The sequence below is a fragment of the Panthera tigris genome, chromosome B4, assembly GCF_018350195.1.
Source record: "Panthera tigris isolate Pti1 chromosome B4, P.tigris_Pti1_mat1.1, whole genome shotgun sequence".
In the NCBI taxonomy this organism is placed as follows: domain Eukaryota; kingdom Metazoa; phylum Chordata; class Mammalia; order Carnivora; family Felidae; genus Panthera; species Panthera tigris.
The window spans coordinates 64,386,483-64,407,180 of record NC_056666.1 but is presented as its reverse complement, the minus strand read 5'-3'; the positions used below and the strand labels follow the sequence as shown (position 1 = coordinate 64,407,180).

Genomic DNA, 20,698 nt, shown 5'->3' with positions numbered 1-20,698 from the left:
TTGATATATTTTAATTTTATAAAACTATATGAAGGGTTATACCTTGCTATCCTTCTGCCAGCACGCTGTCATGTCCCATGAGAAATTTCCTTCCATAACTATGACTTATATTAAAACACCTACAGAAATTAAGAGGGGTCTCACTCATTCATTCATTCAGCCAGCATTTACGGGGTGCCTGCAAGTACCAGGCAATGAGAATCATTTTAGAAAGGTTGTAGATGTTCTTTTCTTTCTACTAAAACATGAACAGTTACTTGATGGTTGGCACTTAAAAAGAAAACCAAACCTCACAATTGGAACCTAACATTTCCTTAATTAAACTGTAATAATGACAACCGCAAGAGAGAGTCAGATAATCTGTTTTATGGTAAAAAAAAAAAAAAAAAAACAAAAAAACAAAAAACTTTCCAAAGGATATGTTTCATTGTAGACTTTAAAATAAGGATAGGATACATTTTGAACTGGTGTTTTGAAGGAGAATGAAAATTATTCCCAGCAAAGTGAACATCATTAGCAAAGCAAAAAGAAGCTGCTGGTCATTTTTAGAGGCAGTTGGATAATAGAGTATTGATGTTAAGGTATATTGTATCTAGAGAGCTTGGGAGGATGTGTGGGTGTGTGTTGAGGAAGTAATCCATTGAACCATGCTTCTCCTTCTTTTGTAGGCAATAGGAAACTACGGTCAGAGAACATTCTGTGGTATTAATGCCATAGAAACCATTCAGTTATCTTTACATAATGTGCAGAACTGATCAGTGGAGGTTTATTGTGCAATTCTCAGGATTTCTAGTACAAGCCAAGCATCCCTTCCCGAGGGGGCTCATTACATGCTAATTGAATTGAGTCGATACTTGAGTGTTTGATACAAATCCTTCTAAATAACTTCCTTTAGCTCTATTAATAGAACAGCTAAGTAAGTGCTTTCCGGGCCTCAGAAATAAATTATTGACTTAATGTAGACATGTTTATATCTTTGCTTAGAAACACAAAGCGAATAACCATACATATGAATCTTTTCTTGTCTATTTTGTGGATATCTTTTTATTGAGCCTGTTCTTTGTGCTAGTCACTAAGCTAGGACTTTCCATTTTTCATCTTTGTCCCTCCAGTCATCTCCATAAGGCATTATTGACAATTTACATATGATCAGTGTGACACTCGGTGGGGTTAAGTAGACTGCCCAAGATTATGCAGCTAACGGAACAAAGCCCATATTTCAACCCAGCTCTATCTGGGTGTCTTGCTGTATGAAAGTGGCTCTCACCTCCCTCTTTGGAGGCAGAGAGTGATTCATTTTTACACTTCTTTGGGAAAAGACTTGTCTTTTAGGATCTCCTATCAGAGAGCTCTCCTTCACTCCTCTCTGACCCTTCCTCTGTCTCCACTTGCCACTGACTTGGTTAAGTCCTCTTCACCTCTCTGGTCTACTATTGCAGTAGCCTCTTACCTGCCCACTGATTCAGTTCTGCACATTCCCAGTCTGTCCACTACTCTGCTCCTAGTGATTTCTTGCTGATATGAAAATATGGTCCCATTGTGCTCCCCATTACCTCTAAGATACAGTCTATACTGTGCAGTATGCCACACAAAGATTTTATGATCTGAGCCTGGTGGCCACTGGCAGCAATGTCTCCTCTCATACCCTCCCAGCCCAGGTTCTGAAATCCTAAAGGATTTGCTGGTCTGTCTGTGTCTCTTTTCTGTCTTGGTATCTTTGTCTCTGCTGTTGTCTTGGACTAAAATCCTTTTCCACACCTTGACCACCTGGTGAACCCTCCTCACCCTTCAATAGCTGTCTTTTCCTCTGAAGGATTTTCAGATGCCATCCTTCCATACTTCATCCCCCTCAGTGGGGTTTTGAAAGAAGGGGCATCTCTGAACTACTTTTGCATCCTTTAATATTAGGATGCCACTTATTTCATGCCTGTGTGTTTACCGCAATAACAACTTTGCTACTCCTCTAAGTTGTTCAACATCTGTGGCTGATTGAATATAAAAAAAGAGATTCATGATCTGGGAATATCTCGATTAAGAGAAATAAAAGGATCAGGTTTGTTTTCAGATAAGACCCTGATTTTCCTGGCCAAGCTATAAAAAAAATTAACCATCCGATTTCTATATATGCATAAAAAAGGCATCAGCGCTTTGTTCTGCTGGGAGAGAACGTCAACTCACTGACCTTCCTGGCATTTTCAGTACCAGCCTAGGAGGGAAGCTCTTCCCTTTTCAGATGAAAATACTTAAGGATCAAAGACGTTCCCTCTATGAGATTGTTCCCCCTTCCTTACCAAGTGAGCCTGTTAGTGTACTTTAATTGAAATGAGAACAGTACATACTGGTCTCAGAGGCTCATCGCCAAGGTCACTGAGTAATGAGCATTTGCAGGAGTGAGTAGGACTCTGACTTGGTAAGAATGAAGCAGGAGATTCTTGTGCCTCTTTTCATGTTGCATAAGGAAGAGTCAGGATGATTGGCAATAAAATTTGTTAAAAATGCATATTGACCTCTGCATGTTTTTTGGAAATATTTCATTGGCTTGCTATATTTTAATAAAGTAGCAAAAACATTTTGCTATAAGATACTCGTTATGCACCTTTTAAAAATAATTGTATATTATTTTATTCTGCACTTGTAACGTGCAACAAGTTATCTTGGGTTTGTATATAACTTAGACTAAATGGCCTTTGCAATAGTGTGATATTTCAGGGAAGGCTTACAAAACTTAGGTGAAAGAAGTATATCCATGCAAGGGAAATTATTAAAAAAAAAAAATTCCTCCTGGTCTGTGATCACTTTGAAAAATAAGATTAAAATGAACCAGTCTTCCTCCTCCTGCTCCTCTTCTCCTTCTGTACTGATAATAGGGATTCATTTAATTATAATATATGTAATTTTTGCTACCTCATTGTCATGCAGAGTTTGTTAAATAACTCTATTTCTATTCCTAGAAGGCAATATTAATAAAACACAGATTTTAATATCTTATAAGATCCTTCTACTAAAATTAGCTGTTTTTTGCAAAAATCACAGTTGGCAATACATTTCTGGAGAACGCAGTTATTCTTATCTCTTTTATAATTGCTAATTATTCAAAGTATATCCCTTACCAGAATCCACTTCTTTCTTTTTGGCTAGAATGAGAGCTTAGAGATAGAAAATTACAGGCTTATCACCTGCAACAAAGAACTTAATAATAGAAATTTAGGCACTATGAATAAATTGACTGGAAGTTAAAGGTGAGACCAATGAAAACCTAAACCCTAATGTTATATCGGGTCATCTAGAATCTAGTCATTGAAATGAATATGTATTAAGGGTCCTTTAGTCCATTCATTACCCAATGCGAGAAATGGGAATAATTTTTTTTTCAAGTCCTCTCTATGCTCAGTGTGGGGCTCGAGTGCACAACCCTGAGATCAGGAATTGCGTGCTCTACCTAATGGGTCAGCCAAAGGCCCCAAGAATCATTTTTAAAATACAAATTACTAAAATCCATTCTGAGATTCTGGCTAATAAATTTGGAATGTGGCCCAAGAATATGTCATTCTGATATGCCGCTCGGTTTATTTGGAAACTGCTAGTCTAGTCTAACACTCTAGCTTTGGGATAAAACCGCTTGTCATTATTTTGATAAAGGAGGAGCTCATTTTTAGCAGTCTTAGCGATAGAGCTGGATCTTACAGCAGATCTTTCTGTTTCCTTCAAAGCTCTCTTAGAAGTTTACATTTTCATTGAGCCAGAATCTCCTTCCCTAGAATTTCCACTCATTAGTTCTGGTTTTGCCTTCATATAGTCACAAAAAATGATACCTAGCTATTAAATTTACATTGTTTAGTTACTAGAGAAAATGTATTCCTATGTGTATTAGATTCTAATATTTTTTAGCTTGGGTTAATTTTTCTACTAGCAATTGAATTTTTAATGATATTTAAGAACTCTATATATTAAGGATATTAACCCCTTGTCTCAAATTGTCATTTGTATTTTCCCAATTTGTAATTGGTCATTTATTGATGTTGTATGTACATGTTGGGAGAATGTATAACTGTTTAATCCTGAATCTCTAGTGAAAAGTTCCTTCCTAGCTTTGTACCATACAAAAACTTGGCAGGCATGACATTTCTATATAATACCCTACATTAAAAATTTAAAAATTATACTAAAACTCCCAAACCAGATACTTTCATAGAAATAATACTGGATACCAAGTTATAAAGGACGTTGACTGTTGGAGGAAAATTCCACTCCCTTTGTTCAGATTAATCCTCTTCTGGTTTTTATTGTAAATTATACTTTTCCTTTGAGTGCCCTGTGTGGTCCTTTTTTAAAAGAGGAAATGGCATCATGCTTCACATTTTTAAGCCTCTGGCAGGCAGGGACTATTAATTTGTTTGCTTATTTAAAGCAGGAAGCTTTTTTTTTTTTTCTCTCTCTCTCTTTTCTTTTTAACTTTCTTTAGTAGCTTAGAAACCACAACTCCACCTTAGACCTGCCTCTAAGTTGTTTTCAACAACCCTTGGAATTTTATTCTGTCACTCCCCCATCCAGAGCCCCTCAAGATGAAGTGGGAGGAATGAAGTCATTGTGTTGCAAAATCTGTGGCCCAGGGACACTGCTACTGCTCCTGACTAGTCCCCAATGCTAGTTTGACCAGGAAAAGACCTCCTCCTGAGCCAGAATGCTAGCCCTCAGAAAACACTAGACCCAGTGTCGCCCCATCTGACTGTAGCTCTGTGTAGGCTGCAGTGGAAATTTGGTTTCAGAAATTGTTGTTTCAGAAACTGATTAAGTAAAACTGATTAAGGTCAAAAGGCTGCATCTGGCCTAGAGTGTTCTAAATGGTGGTCCAAATAGAACTATGGTTGAATAATTATCAACCTTTACCTGTACAATTATTTCAGTCATTAAATCAGGGGAGGTGATATCACCACGTAATTCAGCCAAAAAAACCAAAAGCACCTTTCCTTGTTTCATAAGGTAGACTGTCCTGTATACCTGTGCTTCCTCTCTCTCATTTGCAGACGAAAGAGTACATTTTAAAAGTGAGAATTACTGACTGGGCAATGGCGGAGTGAGTAGGGAAGAAAATGAAGATTCCCATCTCTTTCTACCTCCTCTCTCTGCCTTCCTGGATGCCAGGGAGTTAGTCATTTGCTGAGGTATGAAAGAAGGCAATGCAACTTGACACCTGCTGGGAGTCACTGGAATAGCAAGCAGGAGGTATGCCCTCCTTCCCCTGAATCAGAAGTATTTGAATGCCAAATTTGTAAGAAAAACCAATCCTAAATGGATGTGCCACTTTGTATCCTCTCTGACTACCCAGCCTCAGGCTCTGTCTCACAAATGCCCTGGAAAGTACAGTATTCTATTATCTTAATTTCTTTCTGAGTTGGCTTGTATGGCCTTTTTCTTTAATGGTGGGTTAAGGGGAGAAGTTTCGAGAGGAAAGGGAAAGTTCAATAAGTAAATGTGGTACCAGCCTTAGACCAATGTTTAGGCCATACATGTTGGTAGATAAGTTAAAAATACTCTTGTATCTCCTTCACTACCAAACTATAATATAAGAAATACATGAGGTAGCCAGTGTAAATTCCAGGAGGACATAAAGTCTGTCATTGGGTAGGATTTAATAAATATTAATTGGCGATGTTGATCAGCCTACTGGTGATAGGCATGGGTATAAGCAAAGGCTCTGTAGGCCATCCGTGCTGTTACTGGGAGGCAAATATCAGGTGGAAGTTTCAGGTAGTGGGGAGCAGGAGGCAGAGAGAGACATTCCCTTTATATGACCCTTTAAAAACATTGAGGTCTTAGGGCACCTGGGTGGCTCAGTCTATTAAGCATCCAACTCTTTATTTTGGCTCGGGTCCTGACCTCGTGGTTTGTGAGTTGGAGCCCCGCATCAGGCTCTGCGCTGACAGCAGAACATGCTTGGTATTCTCTCTCTCCCTCTCTTCCTGCCCCTCCCCTGCTCTCTTGCTCTCTCTCTCTCTCTCTCAAAATAAGTAAACATTAAAAACATTGACGTCTTGGGGCGCCTGGGTGGCTCATTTGGGTAAGCATCTGACTTTGGCTCAGGTCATGATCTTGCGGTTTGTGAGTTCAGGCCCCACATCAGGCTCTGGGATGACGGCTCAGAGCCTTGAGCCCATTTCAGATTCTGTGTCTCCCTCTCTCTCTGCCCCTCCCCTGCTCATGCTCTGTCTCTCCTGCAAAAATAAATAAACATTTAAAAACAACAACAACAAAAAACATTGAAATCTTGGGATACTCCTATCTGGCTCTGTCGGTAGAGTATTCAATTCTTGATCTCATGGTTGTGCATTTCAAGCCCCACGTAGGTTGTAGGGATAACTTAAAAAAAAAAATAAAATATTTTTTTACAAAATTAAATAAATAACAATAAAAACATTGAAGTCTTTATTGCAGTAGGGTCATTTCGGGCCTTCATGTTGGTGAGACCAGAATTTATTATGTATGTGAGGTCAGCTTAACGGTAGGATCATTTAAGAGAAATGGCAATAAATGTTTAAGGATTTCTAGCTTCCATTATCATTCCTGATTAATTTAAACCTGCATAATTTTATATCATAATTCCCCCCACCCCACCCCTGCTGATTATGGATCAGTTTCATTGCCATCTAAAGAACTCTAACCCAAGTCTTTTGGTTGGGAAAGGGGCTCTCTCACTCCCACCCCACCCCCCTCCAATACCTAGCCACAGCCCTAGGAGTGCTGGCTGTAACTCCTCTTTTCAGCAGTTATTTGACCCATCCCTGTTTTGATAGTACTCTTTGTTTTTCTAGGTTTGCTGTGGAATTTGTCATCTAATGACAAACTCAAGAATCTCATGATAACAGAAGCCTTGCTCATCCTGACTGAGAATATCATCATCCCCTTCTCTGGTTGGCCAGAAGGAGACTACCCCAAAGCAAACGGTTTGCTCGATTTTGATATATTTTACAACGTCACAGGATGCTTAAGGTAATGCCACTCTACAGGTCTTTCCTCTGTGTACCTTATATACTACATCCAGATTTTCTAAAACTCTACCCCACTACCTAGAGGTCCTATAAGAATTATAAAGATCACTCTAAATATAAGAAGCACAATGTAGAGACAATGAGAGAGGTAAAGTAAGAACAGAATGTTGTTTCTAGGCATGTTTGATTCCAGAAGCTACCCACATTAGTTCACAAGAGCGAGGATGTCAGTTCCAATAAAACAGAGATCTAACCTGAATACCCAGAAGTGCAGACTGGCCTTCCCTATCTCCCAGGGTTTAAGGCAGGCTCCATGCTATTTTTAATTCATTAAAATCTAACTTAATGATGTGGTTAAAAAAATAATTGTAAACCTAGTGTTTCTGTTATATTTTATTAAAGCATAATTGTATTTGTTTTAGATGTACAAAGTAATGATTAGATATTTGTATATTTTACAGACGGTCACCAGAATAAGTCTAATGTTCATCACCATACATAGTCACAAAATTCTTTTTCCTTGTGATGAGAACTTTTATGATTTTTTTCTCTTAGCAACTTTCAAATATGTAGTATTATTAACTATAGTTGCCATGCTGTATGTTACATCTCTAGGACTGACTGACCTATTTATATGTTTGTTTATTTATTTATGGCATATGAAAATTTATTTCCATTATGGTTTTCTTTGGACTTACTTATTTTATAACTGGAAGTTTGTAACTTTTCCACATATACCCACTTTGCACCCCTCCCCCCCCCTCCCCCCCGCCTCTGGAAACCCCACCAATCTGTACTCTGTATCAGCTTATTTGTGTTGTTTTAAAAGTAATCTCTATGCCCAACATGGGGCTTGAACTTACAACCCCAAGATGTTCTGACTGAGCCAGCCCCTATGAGCTTCGTTTTTGTTTTTGTTTTGTTTCTTTTAGATTCCATTTATAAGTGAGATCATACAGTATTTATCTTTCTCTGACTTATTTCACTTAGCATAAGGCTCTCACAGTCCATCCATGATGTTGCCAGGGGAGATATTTCATTCTTTATTGTTGCTGAATAATATTCCACGTGTATATATACCAGATTTTCTTATCCATTCGTCAGTAGATACTCAGATTGTTTCCATTTCTTGGCTATTATGAATAATGCTTCAGTGAACATGGGAGTGCATATGTCTTTTCAAGTTAGTGTTTTCATTTTCTTTGGATAAATACTCAGAAGTGAAATTGCTAGATCATATGGTAGCTCTGTGTTTAATTTTTTGAGGAACCTCCATAATGTTTTCCGTATTGGTTGTGCCAACTTACATTCCACAGGCACAGCACAAGGTTTGCCTCTTCTCCATATCCTCACCAACACTTGTTATTTCTTATCTTTTTGATGATAGCTATTCTAATAGGTGTGAGGTGATATGTCATTTTGATTTGCATTTCCTTGGTGATTAGTAACGAGCATTTTTTCATGTGCCTATTGGCCATCTCTGTCTTCTTTAGAAAAATGTCTCTTCAGTTCTTCTGAATCTATCTTTCCTTTTCTCTTTCCTTTCTCCTTTCACCACTTTCCCCAAGTATTCTTGACTTCTTTGTTGCAAATGAATTGACTGTATATGCTCAAGTTTATTTTTGGACTCTTTATTCTGTTCCAATGACTTATGTGTCTTTTTTTATGCCAGTACCACATGCTATTTTGATTAATACAGCTTTGTAACATAGTTTGAAATCAGGGAGTGCGATGCCTCCAGATTTGTTCTTCCTTCTCAAGATTTCTTTGGCTGTTTGGGATCTTATGTGATTCCATACAATTTGTAGAATTGTTTGTTCTATTTCTGTGAAAAATGCCATTGAAAATTTGCTAGGAATTGCATTGAATTTGTAGATCGCCTTGGGTAGAATGGACATTTTAACAATGTTAATTCTACCAATTCCTGAGTATGGTGTATCTTTTCATTTATTTGTGTCTTCAGTTTGTTGTTTTTTTTTTTTTTTTTTTTTAAGATATAAACTTTTTTTTTTTTTTAATTTTTTTTTTTTTTCAACATTTTTTATTTTTTTATTTTTGGGACAGAGAGAGACAGAGCATGAACGGGGGAGGGGCAGAGAGAGAGGGAGACACAGAATCGGAAACAGGCTCCAGGCTCCGAGCCATCATCCCAGAGCCTGACGCGGGGCTCGAACTCACGGACCGCGAGATCGTGACCTGGCTGAAGTCGGACGCTTAACCGACTGCGCCACCCAGGCACCCCATTCAGTTTGTTTTTAATCAATGTCTTATCATTGTTAGTATACAGGTCTTTTACCTAGTTGGTCAAATTTATTCCTAGGTGTTTTTAAATAGCTGTAAGACAACAAAGCCTAAAGGAACAGAATGTTTTACCATAAGAACAGCCACTAAAGAAGTTAGTTTGAGCCGCATTTCTAAATAGTGGGATGAAAAAAATGCTTGAGTTGTTTTCTCCTTTGGGCTGTCAGATGCCAGCTAAATCAAGAGAAAATAGAAACACATGCAGGAGAAAGAAAAATGCTAGTTTTAACTTCTTTAAAATCATGCATCTCAAGCTTTCTTGTATTTGAAAATAATCATTGTTCTTTATGTGCAAGGATTAAAAGAAATCAGAAGATGTAATCAAAATTAGACAGCCCATGAGAGGTCAGGACATATTCTGCCTTTTGTTATTTTCTCTAGTTACAGTTCATTTTTGAGGGAATCTAGATGGTAACTGAGAGAATTTATCATGGTAAAATGTTTAATCTCCAAAGTTAATCACACAGTAATGCATATCAAATACCAGTTTTGTGTAAGAATTATGTTAGCTACTGAGAATTTTACAAAGATGAATAAGAAAATCTTTTGGGGATTTTTAACGTAGTAGGGAATGCAGATGAGTAAAAGCACTAGAACACAGCTACAGTGAAATGTATTTATTAGAGCAGTGGGCCCCTGGAGCATTAGCATCTGCATCACCTGGGTCCCACCCAGACCTTATGAATCAGAAACTCTCAGGGTGGGGCCCAGCAATCTCGTTTTGACAAGCCCTCCTGGTGATTCTGATGCCATGGTATCAGAAGTACAAGTGAGGTGCTGCAGGAATGCAGAACAAAGGACAATTCATGCCAGCTGACTGGGATCTGAAAGACACTATAGAAGGGGTGCCAAATGAACTAGGCCTTGGTGGATTATTTCAATAGTCAGAAATTCTCTAAGGACTAAGGACTAAATTCTTGAACAGCAGAAGAGGTGCCTATATGATCTGTTTGAATCTGTCCTTCTGTACAGTTCACTAGAACTGCTTTTTTATTGCACTTTTGATCTAATAACACATTTTGTTCTACTTGAAAACATTTTGGGGGAAAAATAAATAAAGTAAATAAAAATAAAAACATTTTGGAGACAGCTGGGTGGCCCAGTCGGCTAAGCATCCGAGTCTTGATTTTGGCTCAGGTTATGATCTCACAGTTTGTGGGCTCGAGCCCCACATCGGGCTCTGCACTGACCATGAAGCCTGCTTGGGATTCATTATCTCTCTCTCTCTCTTTCTCTGCCCCTGCCTTGCTAACATTCTCTCCCCTCCTTCCCTCCCTCTCTCTCTCTCAAAATAAATAAAAATAAACACTCAAAAAATTAAAAACATTTTGCATCTCAAAATTTCTCTGTAGCTCCCCTTGCCTGGCTGTGTACATCAGAGTTCTTAAAGTGGCAGATGTATCCGGACTTTTTCAACTCAAAATGACAGATACTCAACTCAAACTCACTCAAGCCAAATAAGGATTCATTGGCTCATGTGGGTGATATGTTGACAGTCACTTGTGAAAGTGAAGGAAGTACACGAGGAACCATGACCTCAAGGACTAGGACAGAAATTCAGCATCCCTGGGACTCACTCTGTTTTTTGTTTTTTTTTTTTAAGTTTATTTATTTGGGGGGTGGGGGGAAGGGAGAATGAATGGGGGAGGGGCAGAGACAGGGAAATAATCCCAAGCAGGCTCCTCTGCCAGCACTCAGCCCAACGTGGGACTGGATCTTATGAACCAAGAGATCATGACCTGACCCGAGATCAAGAGTTAGACACTAGGGGCGCCTGGATGGCGCAGTCGGTTAAGCGTCCGACTTGAGCCAGGTCACGATCTCGCGGTCCGTGAGTTCGAGCCCCGCGTCAGGCTCTGGGCTGATGGCTCGGAGCCTGGAGCCTGTTTCCGATTCTGTGTCTCCCTCTCTCTCTGCCCCTCCCCCGTTCATGCTCTGTCTCTCTCTGTCCCCCCCAAAAAAAATAAATAAAAAACGTTGAAAAAAAAAAAGAGTTAGACACTTGATGGACTGGGCCCCCCACCCGGGTGCCCCTCACCCTTTTTTTAAATTTCTATCTTCTCTCTGCTTCCTCTTCTTTTGCAGGTTGAGCTCATTTCTCTACAAATGCAAACATGTCTACACATTCTGTTTATCTTTAATCCTTGACACCTAGCAAAGTTTCTGACATATAGTAAGCAAATATAAAGTATTTGAATTAAAAAAATAAATGAATGAGCAAATGAAAAAATGATGAACTGAGTGAATAATCAAGTCTGGCAACAGTATCAAATTTGTGATGGGAAGTGATCAAACAGAAGATGGAAACATAGGCTAAGGCCAGATTGTGGGGGCCTTGAAGGTCATCTTAAGGAGTTAATTTTTTTCTTCTGTAAGCAAGATTAGCTAGTATGGGAGGATAGAAATATGAGTTCTGTGTGAAGAAGAATTATAATATCAATGGGAAGGGTGTATTGAGAAGGTGAATAATACAAAGATAAAAACGTGAGTAACAAATTTCTTTGTGTAGTTTCCCCTTATCAATGAAGAATAAAAGATTTGCATGGTCAGAGTGTAGCAGTGCCCTGGTTCACACACATTTTCCAGAAGATGTGATAGCTGAATACACTCCCATCAGTATGAAACCATTTCAAACAGTGTTTGCAAAACCAATCCAAACCACTGATTTGAACTACTTTCAGAAGCAGAATATAGCAAAAAATCTACAAAATTGAATGCCATATTATATGCTTAAGTATCTGTTCTTATTTCACCTGTATATCTAATTTACAATAATAATAACTGACATTTATTGTGTATTATGTTCTAGAAACTATTCTGAATGCTTTATGAGGATTTTCTCAGTGTATTCTTAAACTTACAAATCCTTGTAAAGTAAGCTTTCTCTATCTTGTAGATGAGGGGCTTAGATTAATGAATTTTCCCCAATGTCATGTAACTGGTAAGAGACAAAGCTGGAATTCAGATCCAGGAAGGCTGTCTCCAAAGCCAAATACATTTATAAATGAATACATTAATGTTTGTCACATTTCTACAGACTGTGCTCATGTGGATAAAACGTCTGCCCTTCACAGTCTTGTAACCTCACAGGGTAGGTAGGCCAATTTAAAGTCACATTCAAGTCTTAAAGTACTGTATCCGTGTCTCCTTGTTTTTGTTTTAGAAGTTCTGTGCAAGTGGAACTCTACACTGCGTTTCATATAAACAGAGAAGGTACAAAGGATGAAGCCTAAGAAATGAGAGAAATTTCCATGAGAGGAGATGGCATTGTAGGCAAATCAGGGTAGATGTTGTCACTGTGAGTATAAAAGCCTCTAGGACCTGTGCTAGGACAAATGCGCAGAATGTAAGAGAAGACCTCTAGGGAACCTGCAATCAAATAGCCTCAGTTTCCATGACAATAGAAGTGTCTGCTGAGCAGTTGCTTATTTTTGACCACAGCTTCTCTAAAAAAGATTTTAAGACAGGTGTTGACTGGTTCTAACAAGTGTGAATCTAAGCTGAATAAGAAGGTCATAAATGTTAGCAAATATCTTAATTGCTACAAGTTTATTTGAGGTATTCTGTCCCCCAGAGAGTATAAGAGCCAAAAATGAATTGGCCACATGAGCAGTATCCTTGGCATTATGGTTGACTCAGGTTAGCCTAGCTAAATTTTTTCAATCTACTTAGGAGAAAAACTGCATGCACCAGTGACTTTGTCCCTTTACTAACTTGACACTGAGATCAGTTTTGAGAAGGACTTCCCTTGGTCTGCATATAGCAATGGCATAGAATGAGTCACTTGCTTTGTTGATGAAATTGTGGCAGTGGCCCTGTCCACCTGGAGCTGCCTCAGCGAGATTGCATTCACACAGGAGCACCTGCAGAGTTTATCATTCAGAGAGACTGTCAGGTACAGCATACTTGTCAGGTGTCAGATCTCTTACGTACAGGATTAACATCTGCTTGCAGCAGCATTTTCCATGGGACGTAGCACTTTCTTTAGGTTTCTTAAACAATATTATGCAAGCCTAAGAGTAGTAAAATCCAAGGTAGGAGAGGAAACATAAAATTGTACCCTCTACCTTGTGCTAGAGCCAGCAAAAGCGATCGTCAGCATCTCTTAACTCCATAGGCAGTGACCTCATGTTGGTAACTTGAAATCAGCCACTGGGAGTATTTATACCGTAGAAACTGGCAAATGCTGCAAGTCAGAGGTCTCCCAACTCCCTTGCCCCTAGAAAGTTAGTTGTTAAATAAACATTTACCAGCACACCACCAGATCTGAATTTCTGTTAATTACCATCAAAATGTGGATAGTTAGGGTACAAGCATATTTTTTTTCTATACACATCCCTTTTCAAAGAAGAAACAATTCCTTTGTTTTCTTGGAAGGTATTCCAAAGCTTCAGCATTTCTTTTTTTTTTTTTTTTTTTTTTTTTGAATGGAGAAAATTTTTTTCAAATTATTTTTATTTATTTAGAGTGAGAAGTGTAACAGTTAAAATATTTGATAATTCATTGCAATCAGTAGGATACACTCTGCCAGGAATTTCAGATTCCAAAAGACTTATGTGACAATCATAGAATTATAAATTTACCAAAAAGCATTAGCTGCCTTCTTTGATTTAACACCTCTCCTACAAGCACACTCATTGTGATGAGCCCCTGCTTTCCAATTAATATGGGTAACTTCTTAGCAATTGATGTGACATGGCTGTCAAATCTGTATGTTCCACCTCCCTAATTCACACACTTTTGGAAAACCTTTGGATGTGACAAATAAAACCAATGGTTATTATCAGGGGAGGTTTGAAATTTCTACCAAAGATTTACCACTGTTCTCTGTTCCTCCATATTATTCTCCTGGCTTCTATCTTCCCCTCCTTCCTTCCTTTCATTTCTTTCCCCCTCTTTCCTCGGTCTTTGTTCTCTTAAAGGAGAAGGGGTGGAAATAACTTAGAGGTCAGAAATTAGAATGCCTCCAGACTTCAGATTGGACTTCTTGTGGACAGGAGTAAGACCATGTGGAATGGCAGAAACTGTCAGACTAGAGAATGGCGGGAAAAATGCTTGTTCCAAGAGCAGTGAGATTCAAACTTCTGGAAGACACTTCGGGCCAAACACAAACATGTCTAGGCAGCCTCTGCTAGTAGTCTCCTTCTTCATTCTTGAAGAAATTAAGTGGACAGTGATTCTCCCACAAGTACAGAACCCGTTATCAGAAATTTGAGAAAGGAAACTAGTCCAGCTTTCTTGGTATTTTACCACTTAGTCTATCTTTCCTCTTACCCAACATTGTATTTATTCCTTGAATGCCTGCTATATTCAAAGCACTCTTTAAATTTCTGAAATTTCAAAGGGAGATGAGATCTGTCTTTGCCCTGGAGGAACTCCAGGTTTAGTAGGAGAGACAGGCACCTGAAGAGAAAAGTCACAGTCCATTTGATAAGAAGTGTAAAAGGTATGAAAGACCAAGGCATTGAGTTGCCTGAAGGTTGGAAAAAGTTAACTGGAAAGTTACATTGAAGGAGCTTTTATTTATTTTTTATTTTTTTTAAACGTTTGTTTATTTTTGAGACAGAGAGAGACAGAGCATGAACGGGGGAGGGTCAGAGAGAGGGAGACACAGAATCTGAAACAGGCTCCAGGCTCTGAGCTGTCAGCACAGATCCCGACGCGGGGCTTGAACTCATGGACCGCGAGATCATGACCTGAGCTGAAGTCGGCGCCTTAACCGACTGAGCCACCCAGGCGCCCCTGAAGGAGCTTTTAAAGGATGAGTAGGTGTTTGAATGTCCCTCTCCATCTTCAACTCCTCATTCTGTTACTGGTTCGTCTGTGTCATTTTTCAATATAGTCATATTAATCTTATCACCATAATTGAAGACCACCCTAGAATTTTGCCTTTTTGTTTAGGATGATTTTTCTTATTCTTGTATTTTGTGCCCATAGATGTCAGTTAGAGAAGCAAATGGTTACCACATTTCCCTTGCAAATTACTCAAACTTCATTTTCTCCACATCATAGTATAGCAAATGTGTTTTGATGAATGTATAATATAATTATATAAACTAAAATCTATAACTGTCTTAAAAGAAACTTCCATTGTCACTTATTACTGTAAATCTAACCGGGGTGGATTTGAGTGGTCAGAGAAAGCAAATTACCTTAAAAAGAAAAGCTGTACTTATCAGTCTTGTGTCCTAATTAGCCACAGGGTTGAGAGTAATGTCATGGGGTGGGAGGGGGTGCTGTACTGAATATCAGTACACCTACTCTCTGGAAAAAGAATGTCTCTGTAAAATTTTAATATATTCAAATATATCTATCTTGTTGAGTATTAAAAAATATGGTGTTACTGAATTTCATTTTACACATATCTAGATATCAAACTTCAGAACTTTTTTGAATCTGCATTTCCTTAATTATATATTTTCATTCTATTTATTTGTGCTCATTCATCCCTTATTCTGAATATTCATGACAGAAAAGGATTTATTTGGTCTAGCTGTGTGCATAATGCTAGATGATTATTTAAATAATTAAGATTACTTAAACTAGGGTCTCGTTTCCCTGATTATCAAATAAGTTTTTTTGTGTGTGAGAATATAGATCCAAAGCAAGTCAGAACTACTTTTTAAAATTGTAATTTAAATGTAGTTCTTTATTTCTGGAAAATAATTTAATATAAAGCTAGAAGATAGTGTAAACAATACCAAAACTTGATAGAAGTATTCACATAATTCAACCTACAGAGTGGTTTTTCCAGAAATATAAAGACAATTGAATCATCAACTTCAAACACATGTATTTGGTTAATTATTTAAATTCTTCACATTTGATATGTAAACATAAGCAACATTGAAGTCTGTTGATAGAGAGGAAAGTTTTTTCTGTGCCCTTCAAGATTCTTCTGGCTGGTCTAACAATCAAATTGACTTGAGACAGACTAGCAGGAGAAAGTCAAACAAAAGCTTAATAAAATGTATATCTCCTATATACATGGGAGAAACCCAAGAAAACTGAGTAACTCCCCAAAATGCCTAAAGCCATCACCTTAAATATCATCTTCAGTCAGAGACAAAGAAGACGTTGGGGGTGGGAGTCAGGGAAGTTACCAGGCAAACCACAGTAAACAAGAATAAGGCTGTTAGGCAGTTTTAAGTTCATGCTTTCTCCATTGATAATTTTTTAGAGATTTAGAGTCTTCCCCCACTTGCCAATATAGCTAGGAGACACCTTCACAAATGGAGATTTCCCTTACAAATGTAAATGTCTCTTACAAAAGTGTAACTTCCACTTGGTTTGCAGACCTTCTCCTGTGTTTGCTGCTTCTTAAAAATAACCAGCTTAAAATAATATGTCAAAGAGGCATTCCTTGGGGTGACAACATTTACTCCTGTACACCATATGTAATTGAATTGGCAATATTTACAGCAATGTTATACTATCAGTTATAATTACATTTTATATGTGGTACATTTCAGATATTGTGGGGGTCAAGGATAGACCACCCTAAGAGGGCCCACCTTGACATGAAGATTATTTTGAGCTGAAGGCAATCAAGATCCTGTGGGCTCTAGAGAAAATTTTGCCCCTTTGTTAACTACATAGAATACCCTAAATTAGGGGTCTTTCCAAAATAAGCGTTATTAGCAGAGATAAATTTTATCTGACCCATCTGTATGGCAGGACAAACATCTAATTACCAAACATCTGCTCTTACTGCCCTGTAAATTATATTCCTCTGAAGTCCCAGACCCCTACCCACTTCTTCTTAGTTCAGAATGACTCATATACTTCATTTTGCCTCATATACTTCAGGCAAAATTCTTTGGAATTTCCATGACTGTGTAGATTCTCTGTAAATACGCTATTTGATTTTCTCCTCTAAATATGTGTCATGTCAATTTGATTTTTAGTCCAGCTGGAAGAATCAGAATTCTTGGGGGACAGGAATTCTTGGTCACCAATAACATAGAAACAAATGTGTAGTTTAACGGATTAAATTATTTTGTAAATATCTCTTCACATAAATTTAAAAGGTGTAAGTTGTATTTAAATGGATATATAAGAGCTTCCTGGGTAGCTCAGTCAATTGAGCATCTGACTCTTGATTTTGGCTCAGGTTGTGATCTCACAGTTCGTGGGTTCAAGCCCTGCATCAGGCTTTGTGCTGACAGCATGGGGCCTATTTGGAATTCTTTCTCCCTCTCCCTCTGCCCCGCCTCCACTCACACACTCTCTCTCTCAAAAGTAAACGTTTAAAAAATAAATGGGCATATAAAATCTGGATTTTAAAAAATGTTTTATAAGCTAAATCTTGGAGATTTCAGATCATCAGTTTGAAATCTCTCATCAGTGGGGCGCCTGGGTGGCTCAGTCAGTTAAGCGTCCGACTTCAGCTCAGGTCATGATCTCACAGTTCATAGGTTCGAGCCCTGCATCAGGCTCTGTGCTGACAGCTCAGAGCCTGGAGCCCGCTTCGGATTCTGTGTCTCCCTCTCTCTCTGTTCCTCCCCCACTCATGCTCTGTCTCTCTCCTTCAAAAATAAATAAAAACATTTAAAAAAAAATTGAAATCTCTCATCAGTAAGATAGTAAAGCAAACAAATCAAACATCAAACCAAGCAAATACAGCCATGTTTTCATCCCTCTCTGATCTCCCTCAGCCCAGTGCTCTTAAGAGTATATGTCACATTAGAATTGTCAAACAGCACAATGACAATCCTTGAAAAGGTCTCAGTTCTTCAGACTCAATTTTCTCCTGTTCTATCCATGCCCTTAGCAGATAGGCCCAGATTAAAAATTGTACTTCTCAATAATTATATGACATTTCTCTTTGTCAGAGAAACTCTTATCATAGTCAGAATTACTATTAAAAATTTTGTGATTCATCATTATTTAAGAAAAAAATGAGCAGGTTGATGTATTTGGATAAAGCAGCTGATGACTTTGTTGCTATCCTGTGGTTAAAGTCTATGGCTGTCTTGGAGGTACAGACTATCTGAGCATCATATGATTTTCGCTAGGACTTAAGCAACTTTATCAATCTTAGTCTGGTACCCAGATGTCTCCCTTAGGTGTCAAGAGTGTCTACCCAAGTTCCAGTGGCTTCTGGGCATATTTTAAAAATGAGTTTGCTCTTGATAATTGATTTGAAATGTAATTTGGCATTTTATCTTGAACAGCCAGCTAAATCCAAAAGAAATGACTATTAACCTGCCAACCAGATTATTACTGGTTGCATTGACTATTCAGAATACTTTTGGAGGACCTGAAAAATACAGGAAAGCAAAACTAAAGGATTTTTGAGGACAGATTTTCTCCTCCTCTACCTTCTGGTTTCTTGATGTATAATAGATGCTGACATATCTTTGTTCGGTTAATGTTCCTTGTCCTGGAAGGAACAAGATATGTAGGTGGGAGAGCTTTGTTCTACTTCCCAATGATCCTTCTGTTTGCAGACCAAACAGTTGACTTTGGCTGATGTTTGCAGATACCTTCAGGAACTGATGTTGACTTCAGGGTAACAGACAAGCCCTTCTCTTGGCAAAGAGTTTTTGTCCCTCTGCCAGCTCAAATGAGGCTCCCCTTTTGTTCTGTGCAATAACAGACTGCCTCTGCTGCTTTCTCTGGGTTAATCACAGACAAGGCCCAACTGTTTGATATATATCAGCTGAGAGATAAACAAAAGCCCAGACCTAAATCTCAAATAACAAGAGGAAGAAGGACGCCTCCTTATCCACCAATCTCTTATCAAGTGCCTGTTGGGTCTTAGAATGGACTCTGACCAAGCACTTAGGGGACTGAGGCCTTACTGCACAATTTCTGATACATAACATTAGAAATCCCACAATTGTTGGTGAATGTGAAGATGTAGCCATAGTATTTTTTAAACCATTGAGGTGATCACTATTTCAGTATGCTTGGTTATACCTTGAAGACTGGTCCCATAGGCAGTAGGTCTTGCATGTGATACACATGTAAACTGTGTGTTAGTAGAAAACCACACCTATAATCAGTAAACATTGCCCCATTTAAAAAAAAAATGGGGGGGGGGGCTTGGGTGACATAGTTAAGTGTCTGTCTTTGGCTCAGGTCATGATCTCACGGTCCGTGAGTTGGAGCCTGCTTCAGATTCTGTGTCTCCTTTCTCTGCCCTCTCCCTGCCCCAAAAGTAAGTAAATATTTTTAAAATATTTTAAAAAAATCTCTGCCTCTTAGAATTACTTGTTGGTGAAGTATCTTAAAAAGATTCACTTTGGGGCATCTGGGTGGCTCAGTCGTTAAGAGGCTGACTTGGGTTCAGGCCATGATCTCTTGGTTTGTGAGTTCAAGCCCCGCATCAGGTTCTGCACTGCAGAGCCTGCTTGGGATTTTCTTTCTCTCCTTCTCTCTCTACCCCTCCCCTACTTGTGTGCACACATGTGCAGACACGCACTCGCGCTCTCGCTCTAATAAATTAAAAAAAAAAAAAAAAAGATTGACTTTAACCATATTATTATCTGTCGTTCTCCTATCTGGTAAACAATTATAGCCTTTCACTTTATTTTTTTTTTAATTTTAATTTCAGTATAGTTAACATACCGTGTTCATTTCCCCTAGCTAGTTGGCCATGCACCACACAGTGAGCTTTGAACATTCTGTGTTGTAACAAACTTTCTTTCAGTGCTGGCAGACTGGTTGTAACAGCATGCCTGCCTACAAGCAGCCACACACAGATAATTGTTGATGGAAGGGCCAATAAAAATCCTACTAGAAGCAGATAATTCTGATTTTCAACAGGAGTCACAGGTCAGGATTCCAAATGAGATTTTAGCATGCTGTGATTTGGGGGAATTTTATGAAAATTACAGATCATAATATTTATATAATGCCTACTCTGTCACACACACTAAATTGCAGTTATTTTTATCATTTGACTTTGTCCATTCTTTGGTTCACCTATGAATTGAAGGTTTAGTCACCCTGTCATTAATCTTAACAAGGATATACCATTCTTCTTTTAATTCTAGTGAGGTCCAGGGTGTTTGGTTTTCTTTTCTTCTTTTCATTGTGACACTCAGGAATGTGGGAGATAAGTGGTCGCAGACAGAGTCACGAATCGCTGATTCGCTTTTGGATAAAACGCCCGAATCCTCCTAAATATGTGAGGTTTTGTTCAGAGATGTACAGAGGGTTCAGATTCTATTTTTTCCCCACCTATTACAGGTCACATTACCAGAAAAACTCTTTTTAATACCTTGCGTATTAAGGTATTACCTTTTTTTTTTTTTAAACGTTTATTTATTTTTGAGACAGAGAGAGAGCATGAATGGGGGAGGGTCAGAGAAAGAGGAAGACACAGAATCCGAAGCAGGCTGCAGGCTCCGAGCTGTCAGCACAGAGCCCGACGCGGGGCTCAAACTCACAGACCACAAGAT

General features: G+C 38.5%; 1 protein-coding gene across 3 annotated transcripts in view; it reads left to right on the top strand.

The window, feature by feature from the left end:
• The window catches only part of PKP2 (plakophilin 2), a 259,830-nt gene that overhangs the window by 213,078 nt on the left and 26,054 nt on the right, over positions 1-20,698 (top strand). For all 3 annotated transcript variants that reach the window (XM_042992091.1, XM_042992092.1, XM_007090726.3), the window contains one exon: positions 6,810-6,987. In XM_042992091.1, coding sequence (XP_042848025.1) covers positions 6,810-6,987 — 178 coding nt within the window. The remainder of the gene's footprint in view (positions 1-6,809; positions 6,988-20,698) is intronic.